Source organism: Rhinolophus sinicus, chromosome 18 (genome assembly GCF_057876585.1).
Source record: "Rhinolophus sinicus isolate RSI-liver-muscle chromosome 18, RSI-T2T, whole genome shotgun sequence".
NCBI lineage: Eukaryota > Metazoa > Chordata > Mammalia > Chiroptera > Rhinolophidae > Rhinolophus > Rhinolophus sinicus.
Genome location: NC_142518.1, coordinates 117,754,442 through 117,781,523, shown reverse-complemented (window position 1 = coordinate 117,781,523; position 27,082 = coordinate 117,754,442). Strand labels below are relative to the sequence as shown.

The following is a 27,082-nucleotide window of genomic DNA, read 5'->3' as shown; positions in this document are numbered from 1 at the left end:
CAGAGGAAACAAACCAAAACAACGGCAGCACAGCCTCCGGGCCAGAGAAGCCTGGATTCATGCGCCGTCCAGCCCCAGGGGGCCCTCGTCACCCTGGCCTCATCCTGCCTCTCCCACCCCTGCCTGCTCTCATCTGGAGGTCCCCGAGCCCCACGCAGGGGACCAGCCCTCTTTGAACTTTACACCCTTTTCTGGTGCCTCCTCAGCATGCTTTTCACGGGAGGACCTGTGGCTTTAATCTGCGCGCCCGTGGCTCCTGGCTGTTAGGGTCCCCACACCTCCCCCCACACCCCCCGTGAGAGGTGGGCCTGGCACACATAATTACATGTAATCGCAGAGCACACGACATGACTGGACTGAATGAAAGCCACGCATTCACCGTGCGTTACTGAACAGAAACTTGTAAAGCGCTGCGTGTGGGCCCCTCCCCTCCACATCCAGTCCCTGATTTTCAACCTGTGCGTTGCAACCCAGTAGCAGGTGACGAAATCATTTCAGTAGGCTGCAAGTTGCAATAAGAAGAATAAAATGAGACAGGATAGGACGGGACAGACCAGGCTAGACTGGGCTAGGACACAACATGTCACAGAGCCATTCACAGCGTTAAACATTATGCCTGAGCAATACAGACAGTGTCTATCTGTGTGTATGTAACTGTAACCACGGACGCACACGCACACGGACCTCTGGGGTGGCATGGGGGCTGTTCCGGGTCACGGCTTGAGCATGTGAGCTCCCTGACTTAGGTGCTGGTCTGTGCTAAGGCCGGCCGGGTAGCAGACGTGGGACAATGACAGTCGGTTTTGTCACACTTCCAGGACCACCAGGAAGTTCAAACTTTCAGCAACAACAGGGCAAGTGAATTAGCCTCTTGGGCGGCTTACCTGTGCTCTTTTTAGCCGTGGATTTGACTTTTTATCTCAACTTGTATTTCCCATGGTTTAGAGACACACTTCGGTGCGGAGCTGTTAAAACCCACTCTAACACAATCAGCTGTTTTCAACTGCGCAGCAGCCCATCTTCTAGGGTCAGCATGTTAATTCACGCAGGGGAACCGCTGGTCCCCCTTCTCAGCCCACACCTGCCCCCCAGGACCCAGGCGCCCCAGGTGCCGAGCACTACGAGTAGATGGGCCGAGGTGGCCACCGCCTGCTGCAGACAGGGGCGCCAGGGAGGTGTGTGAGGGGGCAGCTGACGGCCAGGGGCCGAGCGGCCGGCAGAGCAGAGTCAGCGCAGGAAGTGCTCGTGCTGACCAAGGCCGAGGCCCCTCTTCTCTGCGCACGCATGTGGCTGGACAGTGCCCGGTGGCTACGTCCCGGGCCAGTCGCACGGCTGGAAACGATGTCCACTCTCCCCGGGTCTGGCCCCTCCCTGAGTCACCTACCAGCGCAGCCCCTTGGAACCATGTGGTGACGATGCCTGAGCCTGGCAGCACCCAAAGCCCCGAAGGAGCCCCACCTCTACTGACCTGCACTGGACTGAGACGTGCGCGAGCTGGAAATGAACTCATGGGTCAGGCCATGGAGCTGTCGGGGGGTCTGTTACAGCAGCTGGGGGTCATTATCCTCTCCCACCAACCCTGGGGCAGGACAGAGCTTCCCGCGGCCTCTGAATAGAGAGAAAGCCCCTAGAAAGTCTGCCCTCCCCTCACGCTCGAGCAAGGACACGTCCTCGGTGCCTGCTTCCTCTACCTTCTCAGCCCCTTCACTGTGCAAACCGGCCACAGACGTCACTTGAGGCTGTGACACAAGTCAACAAACCCATGTGGGGTGAACAAATTGAGTACCAGAAACAAAATCTGGGTTTCCAGCTTCTCAAACTTGGAGACACTTGGCCACACACTCACACACACTGACACCCACACAGCTATTTCACAGGTGGTTAGAACAGGTGTCAGAAGTAAACTTTCCCAGGTCGGAAAGTGCGGGGCCAGCATTCCGACCCAGACAGCAGCTCTGGCACGCGGCCGGCCCTTCGTGAAAACAGAACCTGTGTCCACAGGAACCCTCCCCATCTCACCTCAATCCAGGCAACACCCAGCGGGGAGGGGATTGGCGCCCCTTGGTCTTCTCCTCAGCCCGCTGGCCGATCCACACTGAAAAGCCCTCCGAGTGAGTTCTCAGCCTGCGCCCCACCTCAAAGGAGCGGCACTGGGCACCCAGTAAAGGTCTGGACGCCCTGCCAATGCCGCTCCATCCCCACAGCATGCCCTGGGATTGCGGGACAGAGCAGGCATTTTCTCCAAACCTCACTGGTTAGTCCCCTGGGGACGAGGACGGGAGCCAGAGGAAACCCTGCTTCCCAGCCTGACTGCGCCCTCTTGGGCACAAGCACCGACCCAGGCCCAGAGCCCCGACGCTGCCCCTTCACAAGTGCCCTAAGTGGTGGTGGGGGGTGGGGGGACTCGGGTCAACAGCCCCCCCCCCCCATGTCTCACTCATTGTGCACTGCTGATGTGTGTTGCCATGGTGACCTGTGATTGTTTGGAACTAGGAGAATTAGTCCTATTGAAGTTGCTATTCCAGTAACTTAAGAAATAATTTTCCATATTATAAAATTTGAATGCACAGCCTCATGAACCAGCGTTTAGCAAGTTAAACTAACCCATCCACTTGCGTTCTGGGCTCTGAAGCACTGTTTTCCAGCTGGGAAAGGGCAGGACCTGGCAGCCAACTGATCGCTGACTCTTTACTCATGAAACGCTGAGGCTCTTGGACAATTGCTAGAATCTTCCAGAAAGCGGGAGGCGTGCTGTCCCGCCCGCACACACACCACACACGGACACCCTCTCGGCTGCAAAGGCCCCTTGCAGCAGGTTCGGGTACAAAAATCCAGGCTTCTCTTCCATAAACACAGTGCTTTGCAGCCCTCCGGGCGGCATTTGGAAATGGGGCCTGGGGCTGTTCTGAGTATCAAGTGAGCTGTGTGAGCTGCAACATTCAGTGTCTGTGCTCAAAGGACGTGACTGCTCACCGAGTACTTACAGCCTCAGCCCGAACGAGCCCGCCATCACCTACTGCAGTCCCATCCACAGAGACTGAAGAAAAGCACCGACCAGGCAGGCGCACTGCTAGAATCCCGTAACCACAGGACGGTTGTCCTCACGCCGTCACCTAAACGTACGGACAGCCAGGACGCAATCACCACCACACAGGCACAGCCAGCTGAGAAAACTACAGGACAGACACGCAAACAATGAAGCCACACACGCGTGTGGTGACAAGTGCAAACTAAAGGGAATGTAACATATTGTTACAGACTAGACTAGAATCATATTTAAAAACAAACTACACGGCATGAAACGAAACCCTGCCCACACAGTCCCCACAGGCGGTCAAGTGGACAGTGGTGGGCTCACAGTGACGTGCCCGACACCGCTCGCGGCCTCTGTGCCGGCTGCTGCGGCCCAGCCCAGCCTCCTCAGCAGGCAGCTCTCCGGGCACTTCATGTGTGCCACGCGGTCCCACCCCCAGGGGTTTTGCACCGTGCTCTGGCCTCTGAACTGCCTGTCACCGTCCCTGCATGTGGGAAATCCCGCTCTCCAGTGTCACCTGTCCTGCCTCCATGACAGGTTTAACTGTGACTCCCTGGGTGCTGCCTCTGGTCCTTTGGCGAATCTGGTACAACCCACTGTCACCACGTCACATGTGCAGGGGCTCCCGTGCAGTCTGGAGCACCCTGAGGGTGGAGACGACACGTTACTCACAGGCTGCAGGGTGGCCTCAGGGACAGTCTGACGGGAGCAGGCTCCGATGTCGCCTCTGCTTCTGTGTGGCTTGGTTTCCTCCGTGACTCTGTGAAGGAGAACAGAGGCTAGTGAGGCCAGCGTGAAGCCCGCATGGGAACTGCTGTGGGTGCGTATCTGACAGAGTGGGCGGGCTGTCAGCACGTCACCTCTGCACCGTTAGACCTCAGCCTTGATGCTAGCCCCGACTCAAGGCCATTTCACGTGCCCGGCCTGGAGAATCAAAACTGGGAGCCACCGCATATTGGGGACTGCAGCAGCCACTGGGAAATGAAGGGAAAACTGTGACTAGTAACGGAAAGGTGTGGGCACCTGCAACCCAGCGACCTCACGTCCGGGAAGGTGGGCCGAGGAACGGCACCAGCGTCCAAGGCGGCGTGCGCAGACGCCCATGGCCAAGCCCCTTGTGTTAGCAAAAGGACACCCGGTAAGGCTTCCCGCTGGCCGAGCCCTGGGCCGGTCAAGTGCATGACGGACGGCACACCCCCAAGCCACAGTGGCCGGCTCCATACAGACGCAGCGCACAAGATCTATAGACATGGAGGGAAAGGCTATGTCCCACCATTAAACTTAAAAGGACAAACACAAAATGATCCAGTGGGATGACCACTGATCTGAATCTCATCGGCAGGTGGAAAATACTTAAAGGGAGTGTGTGGAGAGGAAGTAAGTTGTGCTTATGTTTCATGGTTATGTATTTCTTGTTTTCGGCTCCGTGCTCTAAAAAGAACTTATTTTGAAGTCTTTTTTTGTAAAGCCATGCTTCCCCTCCCTGGGCACACACGGTGCACTCTGGCCGTCTGTGCCAAGCGCTGACACGGGTAAGAACTAGGCGTATACTCAGGAGACCAGCCTCCATGAGCGGCTGTCTCATCTCGGGGGACACACACAGACACTTCCACTGACATGTGAGGAGGGAGAGGGAGGGAGCAGGACTGAACAAGGGAAAACGCAGAGGCTTCAGTGTGCACAGGCGCAAGTGCCGGGTACAAGGTAGGGGTCAGGTCACCCCGCTGCTCTGCCAAACCCAAGGCCTCCCTCTCGCTCCATAAAAGCCCAAACCTCACCATAGTCCCCAGAGCCCATGTGACTGGGCCATTGGTTCCCAACATCGTCACACAGAAGGCCTTGCTCACGCTCCAGCTGCTCTGGTCTCTGCTGTTCTTCCAGTTGCTCAGCATGCCGCTGGCCCCAGGGCCTTTGCAGATACGGTTTCCTCTGTCTAACAAGACCCCTTCCCCTCCCCAGATGTCAGCAGCTCTCCCTTCCCTCAAGTCTACACTCGAATGCTGTCACTTCCTTGACCATTCTCCATGAAACTACAGCCCAAGTCTCCCGATGTACTTTTCTGCTTTATTTTTTCCCCACAGCACTCAGAACTGTCAGATGTAACGTGTGGTTACCGTTTGAATTCTGCCTCACTCCACAAAAACGTATGCTCCTTCTGGGTCGGGGCTGCGTCTGTTTTGTTCATTGCTGCACTGCCAGAGCCCAGCATAACGGCCGGCGCATAGTAGGTCGTCCACAAATGCTCGCTGAGTCCAGGATGACAGAAGGAGCGTGCCTCGGTATCCTCAGCTACCACAGTGGGCACGGTGACATTTCTCCCTTCACTAGTCACTGTGTCCGAGCAGCGAGCCCCTGGCAGGCACTCAGACCTGAGCAGAGCGCGGCTGTGCAGTGGGCTCGGCCTTGGCGGGACCAGCAGAGCCCACCCACCGGACTCCCCCCCACTTGCCTCAGAGGCTCAGTGCTTTAAATAAGGAAACAGCCTTCATTTCTGTACTCAGCAGTACAGGCTGTCAACAGCCGTGGGAGAAAGGAAAACAAACAAACAAACAAAACAAAAGAAAATGAAATGCGCCTCAGCTCTTTTTGCATCCAAGAAAAGTATACAGATTATTTTAAATAATAAAACCGGAAAAACAAAAGCAACCAGTTTAACAAATGAGATTTTGCTCTTGTCAAAGAAAGTGTTTTTTAAGCCAATTCTAAACAACCCTCCCAACCTGTAAAAGCCTCCCAACGTGAAACTCTTGGAGCTTGAAAAGGTCTCTCGCCGGCAAGAGTGCTTCCAACAGTACCTGGGAACGAGGTTCATTAAAAGCTATCTTTAGCATTATCAGCGGTTTTGTTATTATCCCAGTCCTTCAAGAAGTGTGTAGCACGTCTGCAAGCGGAATTACAAAAGGAAGAGCAGGGAGGGACGGAAGGAAAGCTGCCCTGGCCCTGGGGATCCCTCACTGTGCCCACAGCCTGAAAGAAAACAGGAGAAAAAGATCCAGGACTTTAAAAGATAAATCAAACTAGGACCCGCAGGGCCTTTAGAAAATACTAGTGACATGCCGCTGGGATACATTTCATGAGTGAAAGAGCTTCGTGTGTCTTCCAGATGTCGAGAAGTGACACTTAAAAAGTTTCAACACTATTTGAGAGGAGAGCTAAAAACAGAGGTCAAGGGGACCGCCGGGGATTGTGGGAAGGGTGGGTCGTCCCTCGCACGGAGGCAGCACCCATTAGTATTTGCTGAACAAGTGGACGGAAAGTATAAAGATGAAGCAATGAGCTGCCAACACTCTCGCTGATACACAACGTCACTCTGCTATCTGCAATGACACGGGCTCCCCAAAAGTCCCCAAAGTCCCCTCCTCATATGGGGAAGAGAGTCCAGGCAGCTGAATCCATAGGGTGCAGTTAATGACCCAAAAGAAAGAGGGCTCAGCATCCTACCAGAGGGCAGAGCAGGTGCAGGGGGTCAAATCTCAGAGTGGGCGGCTCCATCAGCTGGATTCCCAACGAATAAAATCAGCAGGTAAAGCTGCTGAAAATCTCGCCTTGATGGCGGGGACTGCCCACCCCCCTTTCCGGGGTGTCAGCTAACTGTCAGCATCTACCGCGGGCAGGGCCAGCTCTGTACTGGGCCTTCCCCCGTGCGACCTGCAATTGTCCTCTCAGCCCAGGAGGGGAGTCGTGCCACGTGGTCAGGAGCCAGGGCTGTGCCCGGAGGTGGGGGAGGGGCGCCGGCCCCAACACCCTGAGGCTTCAATTCTCTCTGCAACCCGACTCCCTTACAGAATGACCACCAACACCCCAGAGCAGGCTGACCCAGTGGAATCGGAACCGCAGACCCAGCTCAACGCAGTCCTGTCCCGTGTGATGAGAGGCTGAGATGCTTTTCAGAGACAACTGCCCCAAACTGCAGGTCACCCAGCGGAAGCATGCACGCAGGAGAGACCTGTGACCTCCAGCTGCACCTGGAACCAAAGTGCCCCACTACACACACACACACACACACACACACACACACACAAGGAACCAAAGGACCGGGTCACGACTGGAACTTACACGGCGGAACCTTTCAGGCCTGAGGCTCCACTGTCCTGAAAGTCCAGTGCTGAGCGCCTGCCTGCGCGGTCCAGACACTAGGGTGGGTCCTGCAGGTTCCCCTGCCAGCAAAACGACGACGGTGCAGAATGTTTCTGTCACCTCAGGTCGTTTGCTACAAGCCTTTGAGGTCTCCCGACCTCACATCCTGGGCCATCACTGGCCTGATTCCTGTCCGAAATCTTATTTCTGTGTGTCTGACATCTTTTTGGAGTTTCGTCTGTGTCATCGTGCAAATCCGTCCTTCACTCCTTTAGAAGCTGAAAAGCACCGTGTGCAACGCGTCCCATGTCTAATGCGTTCCCGCGACGGGCACTTGGTTGTTTCCAGGTTTTGGTTATTATGAGAAACACTGACGTACAAGGACTTTTGTGAACATATTTGTCTTGGGAATTGCTAGTTCACATAGAAGTGCGTATTTAACACGATAAAAAAAACCTCCAAACCTTTCTCCAAAGTGGCTGCAAAGTGTGACGGTTGTAACTGCACCATTGGGGAAATTCCAATTAAAACTCTTTTGTCTGGATTTTTCACTCACCATAATATTTTGAGAACCACCTATGTTTCCACACGCACTGATATTTTGTCATTTGTTTTTACAGAATAGTACGCCATTGTGTGGATGAACCCCAATTTGTTTATGAATTGACTTGCACATTTATTTCCAGTCTTTGGCTATCGTAAACACACTGCTATAAACTTTCTTTTACAAGTACTTGTGTGGACATACGCTCCCATTTTTCTTGAGTAAACACCTAGGAGAGGAAGAGCTGGAACATATGGTAGGTGTGCGGTTAACTATTTAAGATTGTTCTCACATCTTAAATAGGTTTACGCAATTTTGCATTCCCACATGCACCATATGAGACGTTTACATGTTTCCTAGCTTTCCTACTACTCGGCATGATTAGTCTTTTTAATTTTAGACATTCTAGTAGGCACACAATATTATCTTATTATGGTTTTAATTTGATTTTTCCCAATGGCTAATGATGTATATCTTTTTTTTTGTGTGTGAAATGTCTGCTTAAACCTGTTGCCCGCCCCCTGCTTAAACCTGCTTAAACTTTTTTTTAAAATGGGGTTTCTGTCTTCTTATTACTGAGTTTTCAGAATTCTTCATATTTTTCAGCTATGAGCCCTTTGATAGCTATATGGTTTATAAGTATTTTCTACCAGTCTGTGTATTGCCTTTTTACATTTGTGGTATGCAGAGGGACAAAAATTAAATTATGATTGAAGTCAAATTTATCATTTTTCTCTTATGAATTGAATTTTGGGTGTCATTTATAAGCAATATTTCAATAATACAAGAATGCAAAAATTTTCACCTGTGTCACCGTCTAAAAGTATTATAGTTTTAAAATTTATATTTAGGCGTATAGTCCATTGTGAGCTCGTTCTGATGTGGTGGGGACGGTTCAGCTTTTGGCATAAGGACATCCAATTGTTCCAGGACCATTTCTTGAAAAAACTATCATGTTTCCCTGCATTTCTTTTGAACCATTTCTGAAAATCGACTGAGCACACAGGCGTAGACCCACTGTGTCCCATCCCACTGAGGTTTTCGGGGCCAGTGGTTTCATGACTCCCACGTTGCCTGTATCACTGGGACATTATTTTTATTTATTTTTAAACTCAGGAAGTATAAGTTCTTCAACTTGCTCAATGTTCTTGAAAATACTTGGATTGTCTTTGCTTTTCCTCCCTCTACTGACATAAATTTTAGAATCAACTTGCTGATTTTCACGAAAAATACTGCTGGGGATTAGATGTGAATTGCACTGAATCTTCAGTTCGGGAAGACGTCATGTCTTCCAATCTATGAACAGAGAATTTCTCTCCATTTACTTAAGTCTCCTTGGATTCTTTCATTAATGTTTTGTACTTTTCAGGATACCGACATTGCACATACTTTGTTTAGGTTTCTACTTAGTTCATGTTTTTTCTTACTACTGTAAAGTGAACAATCTGTTAAATTTCACTTTTCAATTGTTCATTTCTAGTACAAATACAGTAGGTTTTTCTGTTGACCTGTTGTCCTGTAATCTTGCTATCTCACTTATGAGTTCTAGTAACTTTTATGTAGCTTCCTTAAGATTTTCTAAGTAGACAATCATGAAATTTTGGATAGAGAAAATTTTATCTTTTCATTTCCAATGTGTATGATTTTATTTATTTATTTGCCTTATTACACTGGCTAGGACTTCACTGTAATTGTGGATACGAAGGTGAGAGTAAAAATAATCTTGCTTTGCTCCTGATATTAAAAGAGAAAGCACCTGTTTATTCACCATTAACTACGATGCTATTTGTGGGGTTTTTTGGTTGTGTTGTGTCGTGTTCTGTTTTGTACATGCCCTTTGGAAGGCTGAGGAAGTTCCCTTCTATTTCTAATTTGCTGAGGGTTTTTATCATGTATGGTTGTCATATTTTGTCAAATACTTTCTGTTTTGCATCTATTGTGATAATCATAGGATTTTTTGTTCTTTGTTTTTTTAACCTGTTAATACACTGATTGGCTTCTGAATGTTGAACCAGCATTGCATTCTTTGGATAAACTGTACTTGGTACCCACTTGGCTGGGCTGAGGGACGCCCAGGTAGCTGGTAAGACACTGTGTCTGGGTGTGTCTGTGAAGGTATTTCTAGAAGAGATGAGCTTTGATCAGTAGACAGAGACCTGCCCCCACCCATGTGGGTGGGCATCCCCACTCCACGGAGGGTCCTGGCAGAATCGGGGGGAAGGGCAAGTTCTCTCACCTGAGCTGGTATCCTCTCCTGCCTACAGACATCAGTGCTCTGCTTGTCCAGCCTTTGGGCTTGAATTAGGACTTGATGCCTTTGACGCCCGCGGGCTCAGCCCTTCAATTTTGCTCTGGAATTAAAGTACCAGTTTCCTGGGGCCTCCAGCTGCAGACACCAGGTCCTGGGACCTCTCAGCCCACCCCTCATAATAAACTCCTTTCTACTGTATATATCTTATTGTTCTGTTTCTCTGGAGAACCCTGACCAATATGATCATTCTATATTTTTCTTATATTTTTTATATTTTCATGTATTTCTGAATTCATCTTGCGAACCTTTAGTTAAAATTTTCATGGCTATGTTCACGAGGGATAATGAGGTGTGGTTTCCTTTGGAAGCCTGTTGAGGTCAATGCCTTTTTCTCCATAGACACGGGATTTCTGCTGTTTCTAAGAATCTCTGCCTCGTGCGAGGACTAGAAGATTTCCCCGCACTCTGTCTTCTGAAATGCTGTTTTAACTCTTACATCTGTGTGTGTGTGTGTGTGTGTGTGTGTGTGTGTGTGTGTATACACTTTTTTCTGGCTGCTTTCAAGATTGTTTTGTTATTTCTGGACTTCAGCAATTTGATATGATGTGCTTAGGTGTGCTTTTCTTTGCATTCATTCTGCTTAGTTTTGCTGGAATTCGTGGGTCTATTAGTCAATGTTTTTCTTAATAAGTTTCAGGAAATTTCTAACATTATTTCTTCATCTGTTTTTTGTATTGTTCTCACTCTCTTCCACTTCGGGGACTCCAATTATTCGTATGTTAAATATGTTGTTTCACAGCCCTTAGGGCTTTATCTTCTTCAATATTTTGTTCTCTTTTTCATTCTTTGTCTAGCAATTTTTGACTGAAAATTGTAAAGAACTTGCAGATTCTTGGGGTTCTATTTGCTTCCTCTAAAGACTGTTGCTTTGTTCTTGCTGGATACTTCAATCACTGCCCTACCGCCCTGACCCGTGAGGCTGCTTTCTTTTGTTCGAGCAGGTGGTGGGATGTTCAGGGGTCTCCAGGCCCCTCACTCGTAAGAGCAAAACCGCCCGCAACAGTCCTGTCAGTGCATCATTACAGGGCTTGTTAGGGCAGGTCCAGAGAAGAGCTCACTCTAGGTGGTGTCATTACCCTGAAACTGCGTCCTTTCTGATGCCTCTTACTAAAAGGCGGGTGCAGGGGAGAGTAACCAGTTCTTAATGAACGGAGTCTTTCTCCTGACCAGGCTGGCATTCGAACCTCCCTCCACATCGTGACCTCTTCTTTCTGTTTCCCTGCATCCCTGCAGTAGCCACTTCCGTGTAAGGCTCGTGTTGTCTCACCCTTTGAATGTGCAGCCCAGCATTAGGCGAAGCACCCCTGGGGCCCCTTGCACAGACTTCTGGGCACTGCCCTGTTATTTACTTATGTTGTCACAGCTTCCAGCTCCCTGAGCTACCCCCAGAGGCCACTGTCTGCTTCTTGGTGCAGGTCACCATACGTGCTCTGCCTGGACCACGGCTTCTCCATTTAGTTGGGAAATTACCCCTGACAGAGAGCGAGGGCAAGTGTGGGGCTCACCCTGTGGATTTTCCTTTTTCAGGGATTGTAGCTGAAAACGGTGCCTCATTTATGTTGCTTAGTTTCACAGCTGGTTATATTGGTAGGTCTGCTACCACTCTGTCATAGCTGGAAGCAGAAAATTTCTCTCCCTCTTTTTTTTTTTTTTTTTATAAACAAGAACAGAGGGCAGATCAGTTGATCTGAGCTGACAACCCTAATTGGCTGGTCATGCTGGTGGCACTGAGAAGGATCTGGGGTCTGGGTCCTATGTTTTGGGAATGATTAGTAAGTTCTTCCGTAGGTGACGTGGTTAAAGTGGAGAGTCGTGTCACTGACCTGCTAACAGCCCTTTGCTTGAATCTTAGCCTCAAAAGAAGCAAGGTCCTCAACGATCATCTTGTTTAAATTCCCTACAGGACACTTAGGACTTCCGGATAAGGGATGGTGCACTTTATTTTGGCCCGAACATTCCCGTGGTCTGAAAGTCACACTGAGACTTCAGTCCTTGGCTTTCTCTGCCCCAGGCTTTGTGCAGGTATAATGACTGCGCATGGTCTTGGAAACACTGAAAGACTGATTTCCAGCACACGGCCGGCCATCAGGCAGGACCACAGGACTAGAGCTGGGCAGGGACACCAGGTAGAAGAGGTAGGTGTCATTTATGAGCTGAAGCAATGAAGGGCCAACGTGCCACCCTGTGCTCCTTCTTTTCAGCCACGGCGATCTTGGAAGTCACTTGTGAAAGTGGTGGCAAGACACAGGGAAGAGGGCTGCGTCCCTGCACCACTGGATGAGGCAGGGCTCCACCAATCCAAACTGGCCCTTTGGAAAGTAAGACATAAACTTGCATTATGCTGAGCTACTGAGATTTGAGGGTTTGTCTGTCACAGGAGCTACTTAGTAGTTATTTAGCTTAAAGAGATATTCTCGTTCCTTCACAGATTCTGTCTTTGGTTTTGTTAAAGCATCAGCATTCATCCGTTCTTTCTCATCGTCCTTCAGTTAAAATTCTAAACCCTTAAGGTCACATTTGAAAAGGGCTCCACTTCTCTCACGATGAATGAACGTGTCTCGCTCTAACCTGCGAGACGTTAGGCTGTGCGGTCCTGTACAGGCACGATCCGCCCTGGGGCACAGGCAGCCCGTCCCTGTGCTTCCAGGGCCTTGTTTCTAAGCTGAGCTATTACTCAGGCCGGATGTCCAAAGAGAGAGACAGGGGCATTCTGAAGAAGGGAACGAATGCTTTGAACGCCAGAGGCAAATCCCGAGTGTTTTGGCCTGGCTTTCTTAAATTTGGAGCTTCTGTAGCTCATCAGATACATGTGAGTCAAATGCAGGCGAGGACAGGGTCCTAGCCCCAAGGCCAAGGGCTGACATGTTTGCCAGTAATCTTCACTAGGCCAAACCATCCCTGCCCGGTTTAGCTTTTCCCAAGAAAATGCATCTAAAAGTTTTGGCAAATGCATTCACCAGCAACACCTCTGCCACTCTCCTCAGCTGCACTGCTGTCACCACCAGCAACACGAACATGCCAACCACTGCAATTAACACCAGGGCCCCATCTTCGTAACTGCTGTAAATGCCTTCACGCATGTGACAGTCACTTCTGTAGCTGTACCCACCGCCACCACCGTTGCAATGATCACCTTTAAAATCAATCATCATGACATCCTTTGTACAAGGAATTACCACTGTTGCCTTTATCGGCTCATCCTTCGTTAAACAAGCAGTTACTGCCCATCTAACATGGCACCATACTAGATATTTAAGGGACAGAGGTGAACACGTCAGAAATTACCATTGTCGACGCATGAAGACAGATACTTTATACACATATTTACAGAAAGTACGGTTAATGTTGTTATATAGCAGGTTAGGTGCTATGACAGGCATAGGGACAATTTTTCCCAGTTGAGTCAGGGACGATCCCTGGGAAGAAATTACTCTAAATTGAGTTTTAAAGAGTATGTGAGACTTAGCCAGACAGAGATGGTATAGAGACAGGAAATTTCAGGCCTTCACAGGGGAAACCAAAGGCAAATGGCCAATAAATGAGGCTTTGGCCTCATTACTAATAAACATTTAATTAAAAGGAAGTATCATAGTCATCTATCAGGTGGGCAAAGATGATTTAAATACCAATGCCTATTTTTGTCAGAAATGCCACAGCCGTAGACTACAGGACATGCAGAACTGGCAGAACTTTCTGGAAGGCACTGTAGAAACATATCAAACAACTTCTTTTAAATGTTACAATTTTAAAAATTATCTTCTAAGAATTTATCCTAATGAAAAGATAAAAACCCACAGACAGGGAAACAGTAAAAAAAATCTGGGGCAGCCACACAATGAGTGAATAAATGAATAGTGTACAACCATTAAAATCAGTTTGACGGAGCATGTGTTGACAGGACATTGCATGTGACACAATGTGCCACATGTGGAAACAGACCATGACTCGGTGCACACAGCGCGTCTGTCAGGACCGGCTGAGGCTGGTGACCTTCCGTCTTCAGATCTCCGCTGCCCGCGGCAGCAGATTCGTCTCTTACTCTTGGCCCAGGCGGGCAGGCCACACCCCTCACCTGTAGGTCTCTTCTCTGAGTCCCAGGGACTCAAGGATGGTTCCTCCAGCACAAGGCAAAGGAGGCTGAGAGCGGGTGCTGACTGGCACAGGACTCCTGATGCCGGGAATGGAGATGGGCGTCAGCACCCACCCCATCCTTCTGACCAGACCCAGTTTCATGGCCCAAATAACGGAAATGCAGGTGAGGAAATGTAGACGAATGTATGGAGATTTGTGAGAAGTAGGAAGCGCTGACAATGTTTGGAAAACCAATCTGCGTATCTATTCATGTATGTCTTTACCCCCCGTCCAGCCTTCCACCTGCTCACCAGCCACGCACGTCTCCACCCGCCCGTCTAGTTCTAGGCTGTACGTAGGAGGCGGTGGGAGGGCACGCCTGGACGCGCTTACAGCGACTATACACAGATGGAATGGACGATTTTTTCCCCTTATCTTGTTCTGAAGCTTTAAAATTTATTGCATTGTAGGTGTGCTTGTATAATCAGAAAAAGAGACGTTCTATTTAATTTTAAAAAGAGCCAGCCAATACACTTAAGGAAGCTGCTTGACTGAGGGGGAGCACATTTGAATCAGTGGCACCCTGAGCTAGACTGTTTGCAAAGACAAGCAGCTTTACCGTGTTTCCCCAAAAATAAGACCTAGCTGGACCATCAGCTCTAATGTGTCCTTTGGAGCAAAAATTAATGTTAAGACCTGGTCTTTTTTTACTATAAGACCCGGTCGTACATAATATAAGACTGGGTCTTATATTAATTTTTGTTCCAAAAGGTGCATGAGAGCTGATTGTCCAGCTAGGTCTTCTTTTTGAGGAAATACGGTATTATTCTCAGTACCATCGTGGACCTGCTTTAATGAATAGGAGGGATGAGTTACAGTTGGCCTCATAATTGTGTGTATTGGGGAACCCTGTGGGACACATGACATTTGATTCGGTCCATCTGTGAACATGTGGAGATGAGCAGTGGCAGGCAGGCAAACACAGGGCACAGTACCGGCAAAAGCCTGGCAGCAGTCACGTGCAGGGCACCGGGAGCACGGTCAGGGGCACATAGTGAACCCAGAATGCAGAGAGCATCTCTTGATGGGTCATCCATGGAGCCAAAGAAAGAGAAGCACGTGATGGGACTTGGGCAGAGGGCAGGCAGGCCGGAGAAATGGGTGGAAGAGGTACATCTCCAAAGCTTACTCAGTGCCAGGGATGGAGACCAGGGACACTCAGGACGTGGGGACAGAGGATGAGCAGGGGGCAGGCAGGCAGATGGAAGTTATTTTTACAGGAGGCAGCGACACAGGCGTGGGAGGAGAATGCTATCAGCCTGGAGCTCTGGAGCTACAGGTGGGACAGTGCTGGCCGTGCTGTGGAGCAAAGCGCCAGTCTGCACTGCTGACCTGGACCCTGCCCTGGGAAGAAAGAGCTCCTCTGAGACCACAGGAACACTGATCCCAGGAGCCCCTCCCATTTCCTAGGCCCCAGGCCCAGGGATACAGCAGCATCACCACGTCAGGAAACAGTTTTCCAGGGACAGAAAACTACCCTTGAACTGGTTTAAACAGAGGGGAAGCTCAAGTGGTTCACAAAAGTGCGGAGTCCTAGACAGGGCGCAGCTTCACACAGCCTGCTTCTGAGCGCTGCGACAGTCTCACCGGCATTCCTGATTTCCCTACGTTTTGTTTCCTCACTGTTAGTTTCATTGTGAAGCAAGTCCCTCCTGGTGCCAGGTGGCAGCTACCACCTCTGGCTTGCATCCTATATTCCCATTGTTCTTACTGAAAGGTGGCACCTTTCTCCCGGTCACTCCAGCAAGAGTTCTGGGATTTTCTTGGCCTGGTATGCAAACACATTCCAGAATTGATCACTGTGGCAAGGCTCGCCAACAATTTTCTGATTGGCCAGGTTTGGGTCACGTGACTAACCCCAGCCCACAGATGGAATCATTTCCACTTGAACTACAAGAACTGAAGGGAAAAAAAAAAAGTAATTTTATGAGTAAAAATGATGGTGCTTAAGATGGAGGAAAACAGGGGCAGGCAAACAAGAAATGTCCACAATTTTCCGACACACTAGTGACACCGCCGTGTCCGCCAGCACCGCCTGCACCACCAGCTTGGTGCTGCCCCGCTGTCAGCAGGCTCATCTTCAGGCTGGGGGAGCTCCAAGACCCGTGCGGTCCGGAAGCCACGCCTCTCGGTCCTACCTACGAGCACTGGCTTCCCAGAGGAGCCCAAATCCTTCTTTGAATCCCAGGACAATGGCTAAGAGCTTGAAAGCACATTTATTTGTTCCTTGCTCCATAACCCCAAGATCCACACACCTTTTCCTAAGACACTGGCCTGAGTGTTGTTCTATGTTAGACAGACAACCCAGAATCAAGACACCAAACCAAAATGATGGAGTGGAACTTAAGAGGCAAAATGCAGTCTTATTTGGACACGAGACTTAGAAATGTCCCTCAGAGAATGGGGACTTTCCTCTCCTTGTTGAACCCAGTATGACACAAACGAAGTCATGCAGAACCTGGCGTGAAATAGGCATCTCAGTTGGGGCCATCCCTGCTCTCCTGGCACACCTACACTAGTTTCAAACATGACGTGTTCTGAGCCCTCGCCAGCTCCCTTAGAAGCATTTCACCGGTTCCCTTCACCTCGCCCCCACAAAGCATGGATCACATCCGTGACAGCACTGGAGCTGAGGTCAATCTTTCTTATTCATTCTGGTATCATCAGTTCCCCGCTGGTAGGTAGGTACTTAATAAAAATATGATGGATGAATGAATGGATTATGCAGATTGAGTTGGAAGAAACATTAAGAATTTATAAAGTCCAAACCATTGATTAGATAGATGAAGAAACTGTCAGCAAGTGAGGGCAAACAGCTCACACAAAACACACGGAGAATTCAGAGCTACGTGAGAACTGAGATGCCCACTAATGCTCAACCCAGAGTGTCCTGCAGGGGGCACTCAATCAGCACTTTGCAGACATTATTTCATTCATGCTCACTCCCTAAGCCTTATTAGCCTTATTTTAACGATAAGGAAACTGAGGATCAGGACAAATGATGGCTAAAGTGTTCTCCCAACTCTGCGAATGCTTCTGGAGTTGACTGTCCAAACCTGTCCTGACCCTCCTGGCTGGGAGACCACCTGACGAGCACCGGGAACCCTACCCGCCTAGTAGCAAGCGCGTCCTTTTCTGTCTCACTCCTTCCCGTGGTGGCCGCCTCATCATCTGAAACAGAAACGCTTCAGTACGGACAATGCCCACAGCCCACAAGCCTACTTCTGGACTGAGAGAGAGTGGGACGGCTTTGGAGGTGGACACAACTGCATCTGTCGTGCTGGCAGAACCAGACCCTGAATACACTTTCCTGTAGCTCCCCATCTAGGCCTATTAGAGAAGGGGAAGAAACAGAGGCTTAACTCTAAATAGATAGATAGGTTTATGCTGAAATTTTCCATGAAGTTCCTTTATTTTCTTCCCTGGAAACCCAGTAACTAAGACAGAATGTATCCATTCTCGATCACAAGAAGAACATCTTACGTGTTACCTGCCATATGTGCACCATACATAATCTCCCTTGATCCTCACAACAACCTTACAAGGAAAGCGCTATAATTATCCCCACTTTAGTGATGAGCAAGAAATAAGTCACACTATGTTAAGCAACTTGGCTAAAGTCACCCACGTAGGAACTGGCAGGGGACAGAGTGAGGCCCAGGCAGTGCCTCCAGAGCTCACAGACTCAGACACTGAACAAAAGTGTCTCGTGATAAAATTAGAATATTAGAATTCATACCCCGTTTTGAGATCTCTCTACCTGTACGACTCTGTGCAAGCCTTGGTTTTCTCACCTATGAAATGGAACTAAAAAATGCCTCTTTGATAAAGTATATGATTATCCAATAAAGTTATGTACCTGGGTATGTATTATGAAATACAATTTGTACAGAGATAACACAGAAAGCTTTGGAATGAGGACCGGGTTTCATATCGAATCACCCCAATGTACTAATTTTCTGCCCATAGACAAATTATTTAAGCTCTGTGAAGCTCGGCCTTGACACTGGATATGAAACACTTTTGTCTGTTAAACAGGGACAATAACTGTCACTTGTTAAGGATGGTGGTGAGCAATGAATGGGGAAACATCCAGCACAGTGACTTGTGTGCAGTCAGCTCTCAGGAAAGCTGGTTTTTGTTCTCATTTGCCAGCTGATGGCCTGTCACTTCTTTATTATTCAGTTGGCACCTCACTATGCGAAGGTCTTAATCCAAGCTCCAAGCTGTCAGATGCAGACTGGAAGCTTGAAACCCAAATGTGGATTTCAGATTTGGAAGGGCACAAATATGAACGGAATCCACCACATATTTCGTAAGTCAGAAGCTCCTAAGACATGCAGAAGTTAAGTCAATGAGAGCTGGAGACAATTTATCTAACCTTTGCTGCTCTCAGCAGCTCAGGGACTGTCTGGAGGGCAGAAGTGGAGAATTCTGGCTGCAGTCATCACTTGCAATGGCTAACAGAGCTGAGCTGCAACTCCACTGCTCAACAGCAGGTGTCAGTGTTGGCTACAATGCACAACACCATGAAAATGCACTACGTGCCAACTTGTTGGTTCTGGAAAATAAATTAACTGTAAGTTCACAGAAGTCAAAATAGCGGTTATTTGATCACGGACTTCCCCATGCTCTTTACCATGAGTGTCAGATGTGCTCATGGAGAAAGAGAGTCCCACTCTTCTCACAACTCCTCAAAAATGTCTATTCTGGTTGTGGACTGAAAAACCTAAATTCTTATACAGTCCACGGAAAGTAAGCCCACAAAAGCTGCACCAGAGACTGGGTGGAAAGGGACAGAAAAGGAAGTTGGGGGAAGGAGAGCACTAAAGAACTTCCAAGTGGGGGGGCAGCCAGATAGCGCAGTTGGTTAGAGCGCAAGCTTTGAACAACAGGGTTGCCTGTTTGATTCCCACGTGGGCCAGTGAGCTGCACCCTCCACAATTAGAGTGAAGACAATGAGCTGCCACTGAGCTACCAGAGAGGCGGCCGGATGGCTCAACTGATTAGAGCGCCAGCTCTCAACAACAAGGTTGCAGGTTCAATTCCCACAGAGTGGGCTGTGCCCCCTGCAACTAAAGATTGAAAATGGCAACTGGACTCGGAACTGAGCTGCACCCTCCACAACTACATTGAAGGACAACGATTTGAAGCTGATGGGCCCTGGAGAAACACACTGTTCCCCAATATTCCCTAATAAAATTAAAAAAAAAAAAAGAACTTCCAAGTGGACAATTTTACTACTTATTAGAATCTTAAGCCTAGATTCATGGGGATAAAAGCGTGACTATCACCTGGGAAAACTACAGACGCACGTATGAAATATGGAAAGAATTATTTCATTTCTATAAAAATACGGGCAGGTGACAGGACATTCAGTGTGGTGGTTAAGAGTGACAGCTCTGGCTGAAATGTCTGGTGTTGAATGTCAAGGCCATTGTGTGCCAGAGGAGAGAACGCACATATTTGTTAATCTCTGCACATCAGTTACCTCATCTGTAAAATGTGGTTCTAAAGCACCGGCAACACAAGCGTGGGAAGGTGAAATCGTCCGTATAAGTGCTAAACAAGCGGCCTGACATGTAGTGAGTGTGCAGGACGTCAGCTACTGTGTTTGCATGTAAACACGCATCTAGTTCTGCAGGGAGAGCCAGAACGCAACACACAAATGTGTCTACAACAGCCACCAGAATTTTCTATTTTGTTTCCCATTAGCTTGCGTGTTACCAAACAACCTCCAGCAAATACTTACTATTTTATCATATAATTATTTAAGGGGGAATAAATAACTGGTCAGAAGTTATTTTGTTGAAAAATGGTACCAACAATTTAAAGAGCTGACCTTCAAAATGTGTCCCTTATTTCCCTCTAGACCACGGTGATTTCTCCGAACCTGAGGCTTCTGATGCCAGACCCACCTCTGCAGCTTCCAGAACTGGTGAACAGGTTTACCAAGGTCACGGATGCAAGACCTATATACAAAAACCTACTGTAATTTCTCTATGTCTGCAAGAACAACCCTCCAAAAATGAAGAAAATAATTCCATTCACAACAGCATAAAAAAGAATAAAGTACTTATGAGTGAATTTAACAAAATAAATTGAAGTCTTATCCACTGAAAACTATAAAACATCGCTGAGAGACATTAAAATGACTTAAGTAAGTAGTAAGATATGCCATGTTTACGGATCAGAAGATTCAATATTGTTAAGATCTCAATTCTTCCCATATTGACCTATAGACTTTGGTCCAAATATCTAACTTCCCTGTGACTGTTTCCTACTTGGAAACATATGGATGATAGGACTTTATATGATGAGACCTGCAGAGTTAACTTAGTCCCAGAAGGTAACCGGCAGGAACACAGCCCAGAGCCCGACATACAACAGGCATTTCCATAAATAACCGTTAGAGGAAAGTGCAGGAGTTGTCAAAGGCATGATTTTCTCAATTTTACTCTAGAAGCGACAAGTCCCAGAGTTTCTAGCTCAGCAAGGAGGGCCCACGTGAGACGTGCAAGGCCTGGTGAAGGGGATCAGTGCGATGCAAGACTGAGCGAGTCACACACGCGTGTGTGTGCGCGCGCGTATTAGAGGTCTAGGTACACACAGTATGCGCTTACGTCTTCACAATACATATATTCTGATTGGCTGGGGAAGTCATAGTGAGACATGTTAGGGATTATTCTAGTGTCCTGCTGTGAATCCCGGTCAGTGGTAGAACCTTTACTGGGAAGACGGAGCCCAGGAGAACTAGCTTTGGATCCCTGTCAGCACATTTAACTGTGAAGAGCCGGGGACGAAGAAACGTGTGGAGGCTCAAGGAGGGCGAGCTGACACCATCTAATCTCAGTCTCCCCGTTTCCTGATGCCTCATCTGGCACGGGGCCACTTCAGTTGCCATTCCCTGCCCGCCAGTCCCCTGGCTGCTGAGCTTTCTCGGGTGGTCACCTGCCCAGGAGGACCATCTGTGCCTTCGCAGCCCCCGTCATCCGCTTGCTAAGCCCACCCCCACTGTCTTGGGGAATTCGACTGGGAAGAAAACACCAAATTAGGCAACTGATAGAAAAATGAACAACAGCTGCAGCTTCCCGATACTTAAAAAATCATCTTCCACTTTGAGTCTGGGTCCCTGGCGTGAAGCTGGGTGTCCTTGGTCCCACGTGTGTTCTTGCCCAATGCTACGATCTGTTAGGGAGCTTCTGTTTACCAAGAGGCCATGATGGCAGGTGGGGTCTACAGAAAATAGGGGCCAATTCTCAAACACAAAGGTGCTAAACGAACAGATTTTCCCTCAGATGCTGAGCAAACATCAGCCCAGCAAACCAATGTAAAGATATAATCGTGATTAATCTCTTGATTAAAATAATTAATCTCGGTTAATTCTGCATTTAATCATTTCTTTTTATCAATGTCTAGCACGCAGCTTTGTAGAAATATTCATTTAGACTAATGGATGTTTCATTCCTCCAATTAGCCTGTTTACTCGGAGCTTCCAAATGCCTCCGGTTCCAGCCGCAGCACTCACGTCAGCATGTTCTCGGAGCCCCGGGCAGAGAAGCCTTCTCACGCCCGCCAGGTCCCTGCCACGCTTGGTGGAGCCCAGAAAGGGGTACCTGGGAAGGTAGGAAAGAGGCCCGCGGGCTTTGGGGCCTGGAGAGGGTGTGGATGACCCCAGCAACACTTGCTCAGGGACCCAGAGTTGTACTTTATGGCCACGATTTGCCTGTGCCAGTAGTAAGATCCTGCCACGTGTGTCACAGGAATTTACGATTCATTCTTTCACGCCTGACGCCTGAGTTCACACCTGCCAAGCGAGGTTCTGCTCTCCCACTTTACTGACGAGAACACACAAGTCTAGAGTGCTGTGTGGCTCCCTCAGACTCTCACAGCTTACGACAAAGGTCCCAGCGGGTCCCGGCCTCTCCCCCAGTGTTAGTATGTCATGCAAACAACCAAACCAAGGGCTGTGCTGCTCACGCAGCCGCCCAGCAGATGCCATGGGAGCTGGACGAGCACTTTCCCATTGTGTGGAAGCATGAGTCAGTCAGTATGAGGACGTGGGAAGCTATGAAGGAAAATGGCAAAATTCCTTGGATAGTCAACTTTACTGGAAATATGTGAAAAAAACTTTCTTTCCAAATTCATATCCACATTCTGAAATTTTTGCATCAGCCACACAGCAAACAGGCTCTGCCTGCACACCAGATCCAGGATGCGGAGTCACGGCTCTTCAGTGCAGTGGCATTTTAAAGAAAATGCGATAAAAATAAACAGGGAATTTCTCCCTGTGGTGGACAATTCAGGTCATGCTCTCTTACCGCTGGGAGACGGGCTCGGTCTCTAAGCGTTTACGAGAATCTTCATTGCGTGACACTCCAAGCAAGAAGGAAGTAATGCTGGCACTGCCACACTTTCTCTCCGTGTGAGTGTGTGTACGTGTGTGCACGCACGTGTGTGTTTGTGTTGAGGTCATGTTTTTATACAACAGTACATGTCACATAGCAAACATTAAAAAACAGCATCTCACTGGTCTACAGCACCCTGTACTATTACCACATCGTGCTTTCCTATTTTAATGCGGCTGATGTTTTATTAACAATCAGGCTGTGGAAACTCCCTTACGCTGTGCTCATCTCTGCAGACAAAACTAGCCAATCGTCATTTATTGCCCCAACCTCCAAATACAGGACAAATGCACCAACCCGAGGTCCACGTGGGCCCACGGAGGCCAGTGGCTTTGCTCCGTACACTCTGAGATAAACCAACTGACGAATACCTCCGGCGGACACTCGGGCTTCCAGAAAGATAAACTAGAGGGAAAACAGAGTAACACCACCAACTATCACTTGTACAGCACAAAGCACATTCCAGGCTTTACCCTGAACACTCTGAACTGAGCGGTTCAGTCCCCACACGCACTGACATCCGTCTTTGTCACCACACAACAGGCGACTTGCCCACAGCGGCACAGAAGTAACCGGGCAGCACTGGGGCTAGAACCCCGTGGTCTGGCCTCAGAGTCTGGACCTTGCAGCAGCATCAACCTCTGATGAGCTCGTGAGACGGAGGCAAATGGCTCAGGAGACAGACCAGGGGTGAGTCGAGGGGGGGGGGCCTACAAAGACGCACGGCCACGTGTCTTATTTAAGCCTCTGAATGAAAGTGGCTGGTGGAGAAATGGAGCTGCTGGTTTCCTGCCTGGAGACACCGGGCTGGGCTCACCAGGGCCGCGTCTGCTTGCCGGAGCCAGTGCCCCAGCGGAGGCACAAAGGGAGCCTCTGGGGTTCAGGCGTGGCTGTTGCTTGGGTGCATCTCCAGGTCCCCGACAGAGCACCTCCCAGGCTTACACGGCAACGACACGTTTGTCATCAGAAATGGCTCTCCAGCCACCCAGCCTTTCTGCGGAGACCAAACGTGCTGAAGAATAGCTTACCACCTGGTTTTATTGACTGTAACCCCAAATCATCTCTCTTGAAACGGGTGTTTTCCAAGGCTGAGTGCGGAGAGAAATGACATTCCACTGCACAGCAGCCAAGACAAATCGTCAAAGGGGCTGGCAGCCGGGAAGAAAACCCTTCCCGCAGTTACAGATGCGGAATTAACCTTTCCATCTGCCCCACACAGTGGAAAGACACAGGCAAGCGAGCTGTGACTGCAGGAATGAGGAGAAGCTTCTTCCCCAGGCTCGGGCATAGCGCAGACCGTGCAGAGGAGTCCCCAGCGGTGCTGGGCGGGCGTGTCAGGACGTCAGACTGGCCACAGGCCTGGCTTCCGCACACCTTCCATCTCCAAGCCCTTTACAAGCTCCCGTCACTTAGTGCTGCGGAGTTGCCACCAGCCGGAGACGACGTCAGGGCCACCAGTGCCACCCTCCAGCATCTAAAATCCCACGCCCTCTCAAAGCACGGTCCTTTCTACCGCGTCACTTGCTTGGTGTCCTCACAGAACTTGCTGGCATGTACGCCCCCTCCTGCTGTGTCTTCTTGTTGCCGCCTGAGACCCCATCAGACAGCAGCCCCGCAGAAGCCCTGACCCTCTTGTTCCCCCAACTCCTAACACCCAGCAGAGTAACACATGCATGTGGATGAATGACTCTGTGAACTCCTTAAAAATACTAAGTAGCTCTCCTTCCGCTGCTGCGGCCAAGGCCATATCTCTGGGTTAGTTCCCAGGAGAAGTGGGAACCATTTACGGAAAGAGCGTAGGGACGGAGAGCAATCACAAGAACTAGAATTAAAAGAACAGATTCCGAGTCGTATCTTTGCTCCCAAGTACTGAGTATTTTAGAGAAATGCCATCTCTCAGAACATGAGTTTCACGTTTTAAATAAGGAAATTAAAGGAGCTTCTGAGCAAAGTAGCTTGCTCAAGTAGGGGCACACATGTCCCTGCCCCCCCCCATGAAATTAATAAAAGTAGCAAAAGCCACAAAGAATTGCTAGCCTACAATGAAAAGAGTGCAAGTTAGTGTTAAAACCTTAAAACAGGATGATGAAAAGAAACAGAGTATCTGTCAGAGGGCCAAGGAGCTTCTAAGGCAGCACAGCGGCCTCCCCAGGAGAGCTGGGCACCGGGCAGGGGCGTGAGGGAACCGCGCTCGTCAATACGCCTCGTTTAGGGGACGTGCCTGAGGAGCTGCCCATTAGGTAGAGAACAGCTTTCAATCTTGGCTACTCACCAGGAAACTCTTTTGCTGAGACAGGTGGAACCATTAAGCTCTGCCCTTTTTTTCAGCCCTCTAGACCTAATTAAGCATAATATCCAAAGTGTGAATTAATTTTCTCAAGTCATTGAAATACAGCTGCAACTAAGGGGAAAAGAACCTAGATCTCGGGCATTTAACAAGAAAGAGACTGGGAGGGGCTGGGGAGAGATAGATAGATAGATAGATAGAGAGAGAGAGAGAGAGAGAGAGAGAGAGAGAGAGAGAGAGAGAGAGAACGCCAGTCTTGGTGATCTAACAATGTCTACAGCTAAGCTTTCTCCCTGCCCCACCTCACACCCATATTCTTCATGTGTGTGAGTGTGACTGTGTGTGTGTGTGACTGTGCGTGTGTGACTGTGTGAGTGTGAGTGCGTGTGTGTGTGTGTGAGTGTGTGTGTGAGTGCGTGTGTGTGTGAGTGTGAGTGCGTACCCGGGCATGCAAGCAAGGTCCTGACTCCAGCTCTTGCTCCTCAGAAAGATAAGCCGTTTTCAGATAAGGATCAAAACAGGCAAAGCAAATTCACCCATGTTTTATATACTTCAAATAAAAGGTGTGGAAAGAGCAGCCATGGTTAGTATGAACAAGAGGTGTACAAAAGCACTGCAACACGGAAAACCTACTAATGCAATTAAAAGGCAAGAAATAGAGAAACATGCACTATAGCTCACAGAAGACAGGTGAAGAACCCTGTGGGAGAGAAAACAGCTCCCAGAATTGCATGAGAGGTACTTTAAGCAATAGAATAAACACTAATTAGAACAAGATTTCAATAATATGAAAGGTCAAAGTTGAGGTACTAAAACTACAAAATGGGACAAAGGAGGGCATTGCAGAGTTCAAGAAACAAACTGAGAACCCAAACATCATTATAAAATTAAAGAATTAAATAGAAACCACAAGAATAAAATACTCCGCTACAGGGAAAATAACTGTACAGAAAAACAGTTTTGGGCAACCTCATGAATGAAGAGGTAAATAGACCAGAGATTCACAACTTAAGAAGAAGGTCTCAGTATATTCCTATTTCTCCACCACGTGGAAAGAGCCTATTTCCGTGTAAGGCCCCCCGAGAACGCACGGGGCCAAGAGGACGAAGTCAGGGTCCAGGCAGCACCTCCTCATCAGCTGGTCCCACTGAGCCTGAAGCTAGAAATGCCCCCTTTGGAGTTTCTAGTTGCCTGAGGAATAAACCCTCCAGTTCTCTGCAACAAGCAGTTTTCCTTTTATTTTTCACTTGCACCTAAAGCCAGCGTTCTTAATAAAATGCGTCAAGCTGAATGATCTGAGGTATGCGGTGACTTTCCGGGTCCTGTTTCCTCACTTGCAAATGAAGACGAGCCCGTAGGGTTCCGTGGGGTTGCCGGTCCCGGGGGGGGGGGGGGGGGGGGGGGGGGGGGGCTGGTACGCGGGGCGCAGGGGTGACGCCCTCAGAAGCCACGGTGAACGAGCGCCGCGGGACTTCCTCCTCGCCACCCTCCCTACACTGGAGAATAGCCTGCTGAGTCGCACTGTTTATCGACTCTCTTACACGGCACTTGCATGTGACGGGTTTTGCTAGGCACTTTTAATACATTAGTTCACCTCACCCTTACAACACCTACGCAGTACCTATGTTGTTACTCCCACGCATTCTCATTTTATAGGGGCACGAGGAGCTTAAGTCACCTGCCCAAAGTCACACAGCCAGTCAGTGACGGAGGGGGGATGGCTGCAGAAGCCACACTCTTTGACACATGCTGTCACAAAGACAGCTGGAAGAGCCTGTTGCAGTAGGAAAGATTTCTGAGCCAAGAAATAGGAATGAAGCACGGATTCCACGTAACATAATTCAGAAACTTCCAAGGGAGGTGCTACTGTCTGCAAAGCAGGTCTGTGACTGGGCATCTCCTCCACGCTCTCAGAGGGGATCGCGCGAAGACACCCTGTGGGGCCTGGTGTCAGCACCACGGACAGGGCTGCAGGTGCCACGGGGCTCGCCCCCATGGCTCCACGCCCCCCACACCTCCAGCATCAGAAGTGTCCTTTGACAAAGATCATTAAAACGCACATCGAACAAATATGCGTATTAAGAAAAATGTCTGAAGTTCAGGAAATGTGAGTCTTTTCTTTTGTGACATATAGTCAATCATCTGAACAATATAACAAGGTCCCATTGTGCATCTCAAATGAAGAAGGAACAGTGAAAAGCCAAGGAAGGGCTGTTAGTGGTTTGAATAAAGGCAGCTGTCGTACCGAGCTGCGGGGGTGTTGAAGGTGCTGATACAAACCTGACAGCAA

At 49.0% G+C, this 27,082-nt stretch overlaps 1 protein-coding gene across 2 annotated transcripts in view; it reads right to left on the bottom strand.

Moving 5' to 3' along the window:
* LOC109438476 (uncharacterized) overlaps positions 1–27,082 on the bottom strand; it is a 226,723-nt gene that overhangs the window by 29,087 nt on the left and 170,554 nt on the right. For both annotated transcript variants that reach the window (XM_088795022.1, XM_088795023.1), the window contains one exon: positions 3,707–3,794. In XM_088795022.1, coding sequence (XP_088651148.1) covers positions 3,707–3,794 — 88 coding nt within the window. The remainder of the gene's footprint in view (positions 1–3,706; positions 3,795–27,082) is intronic.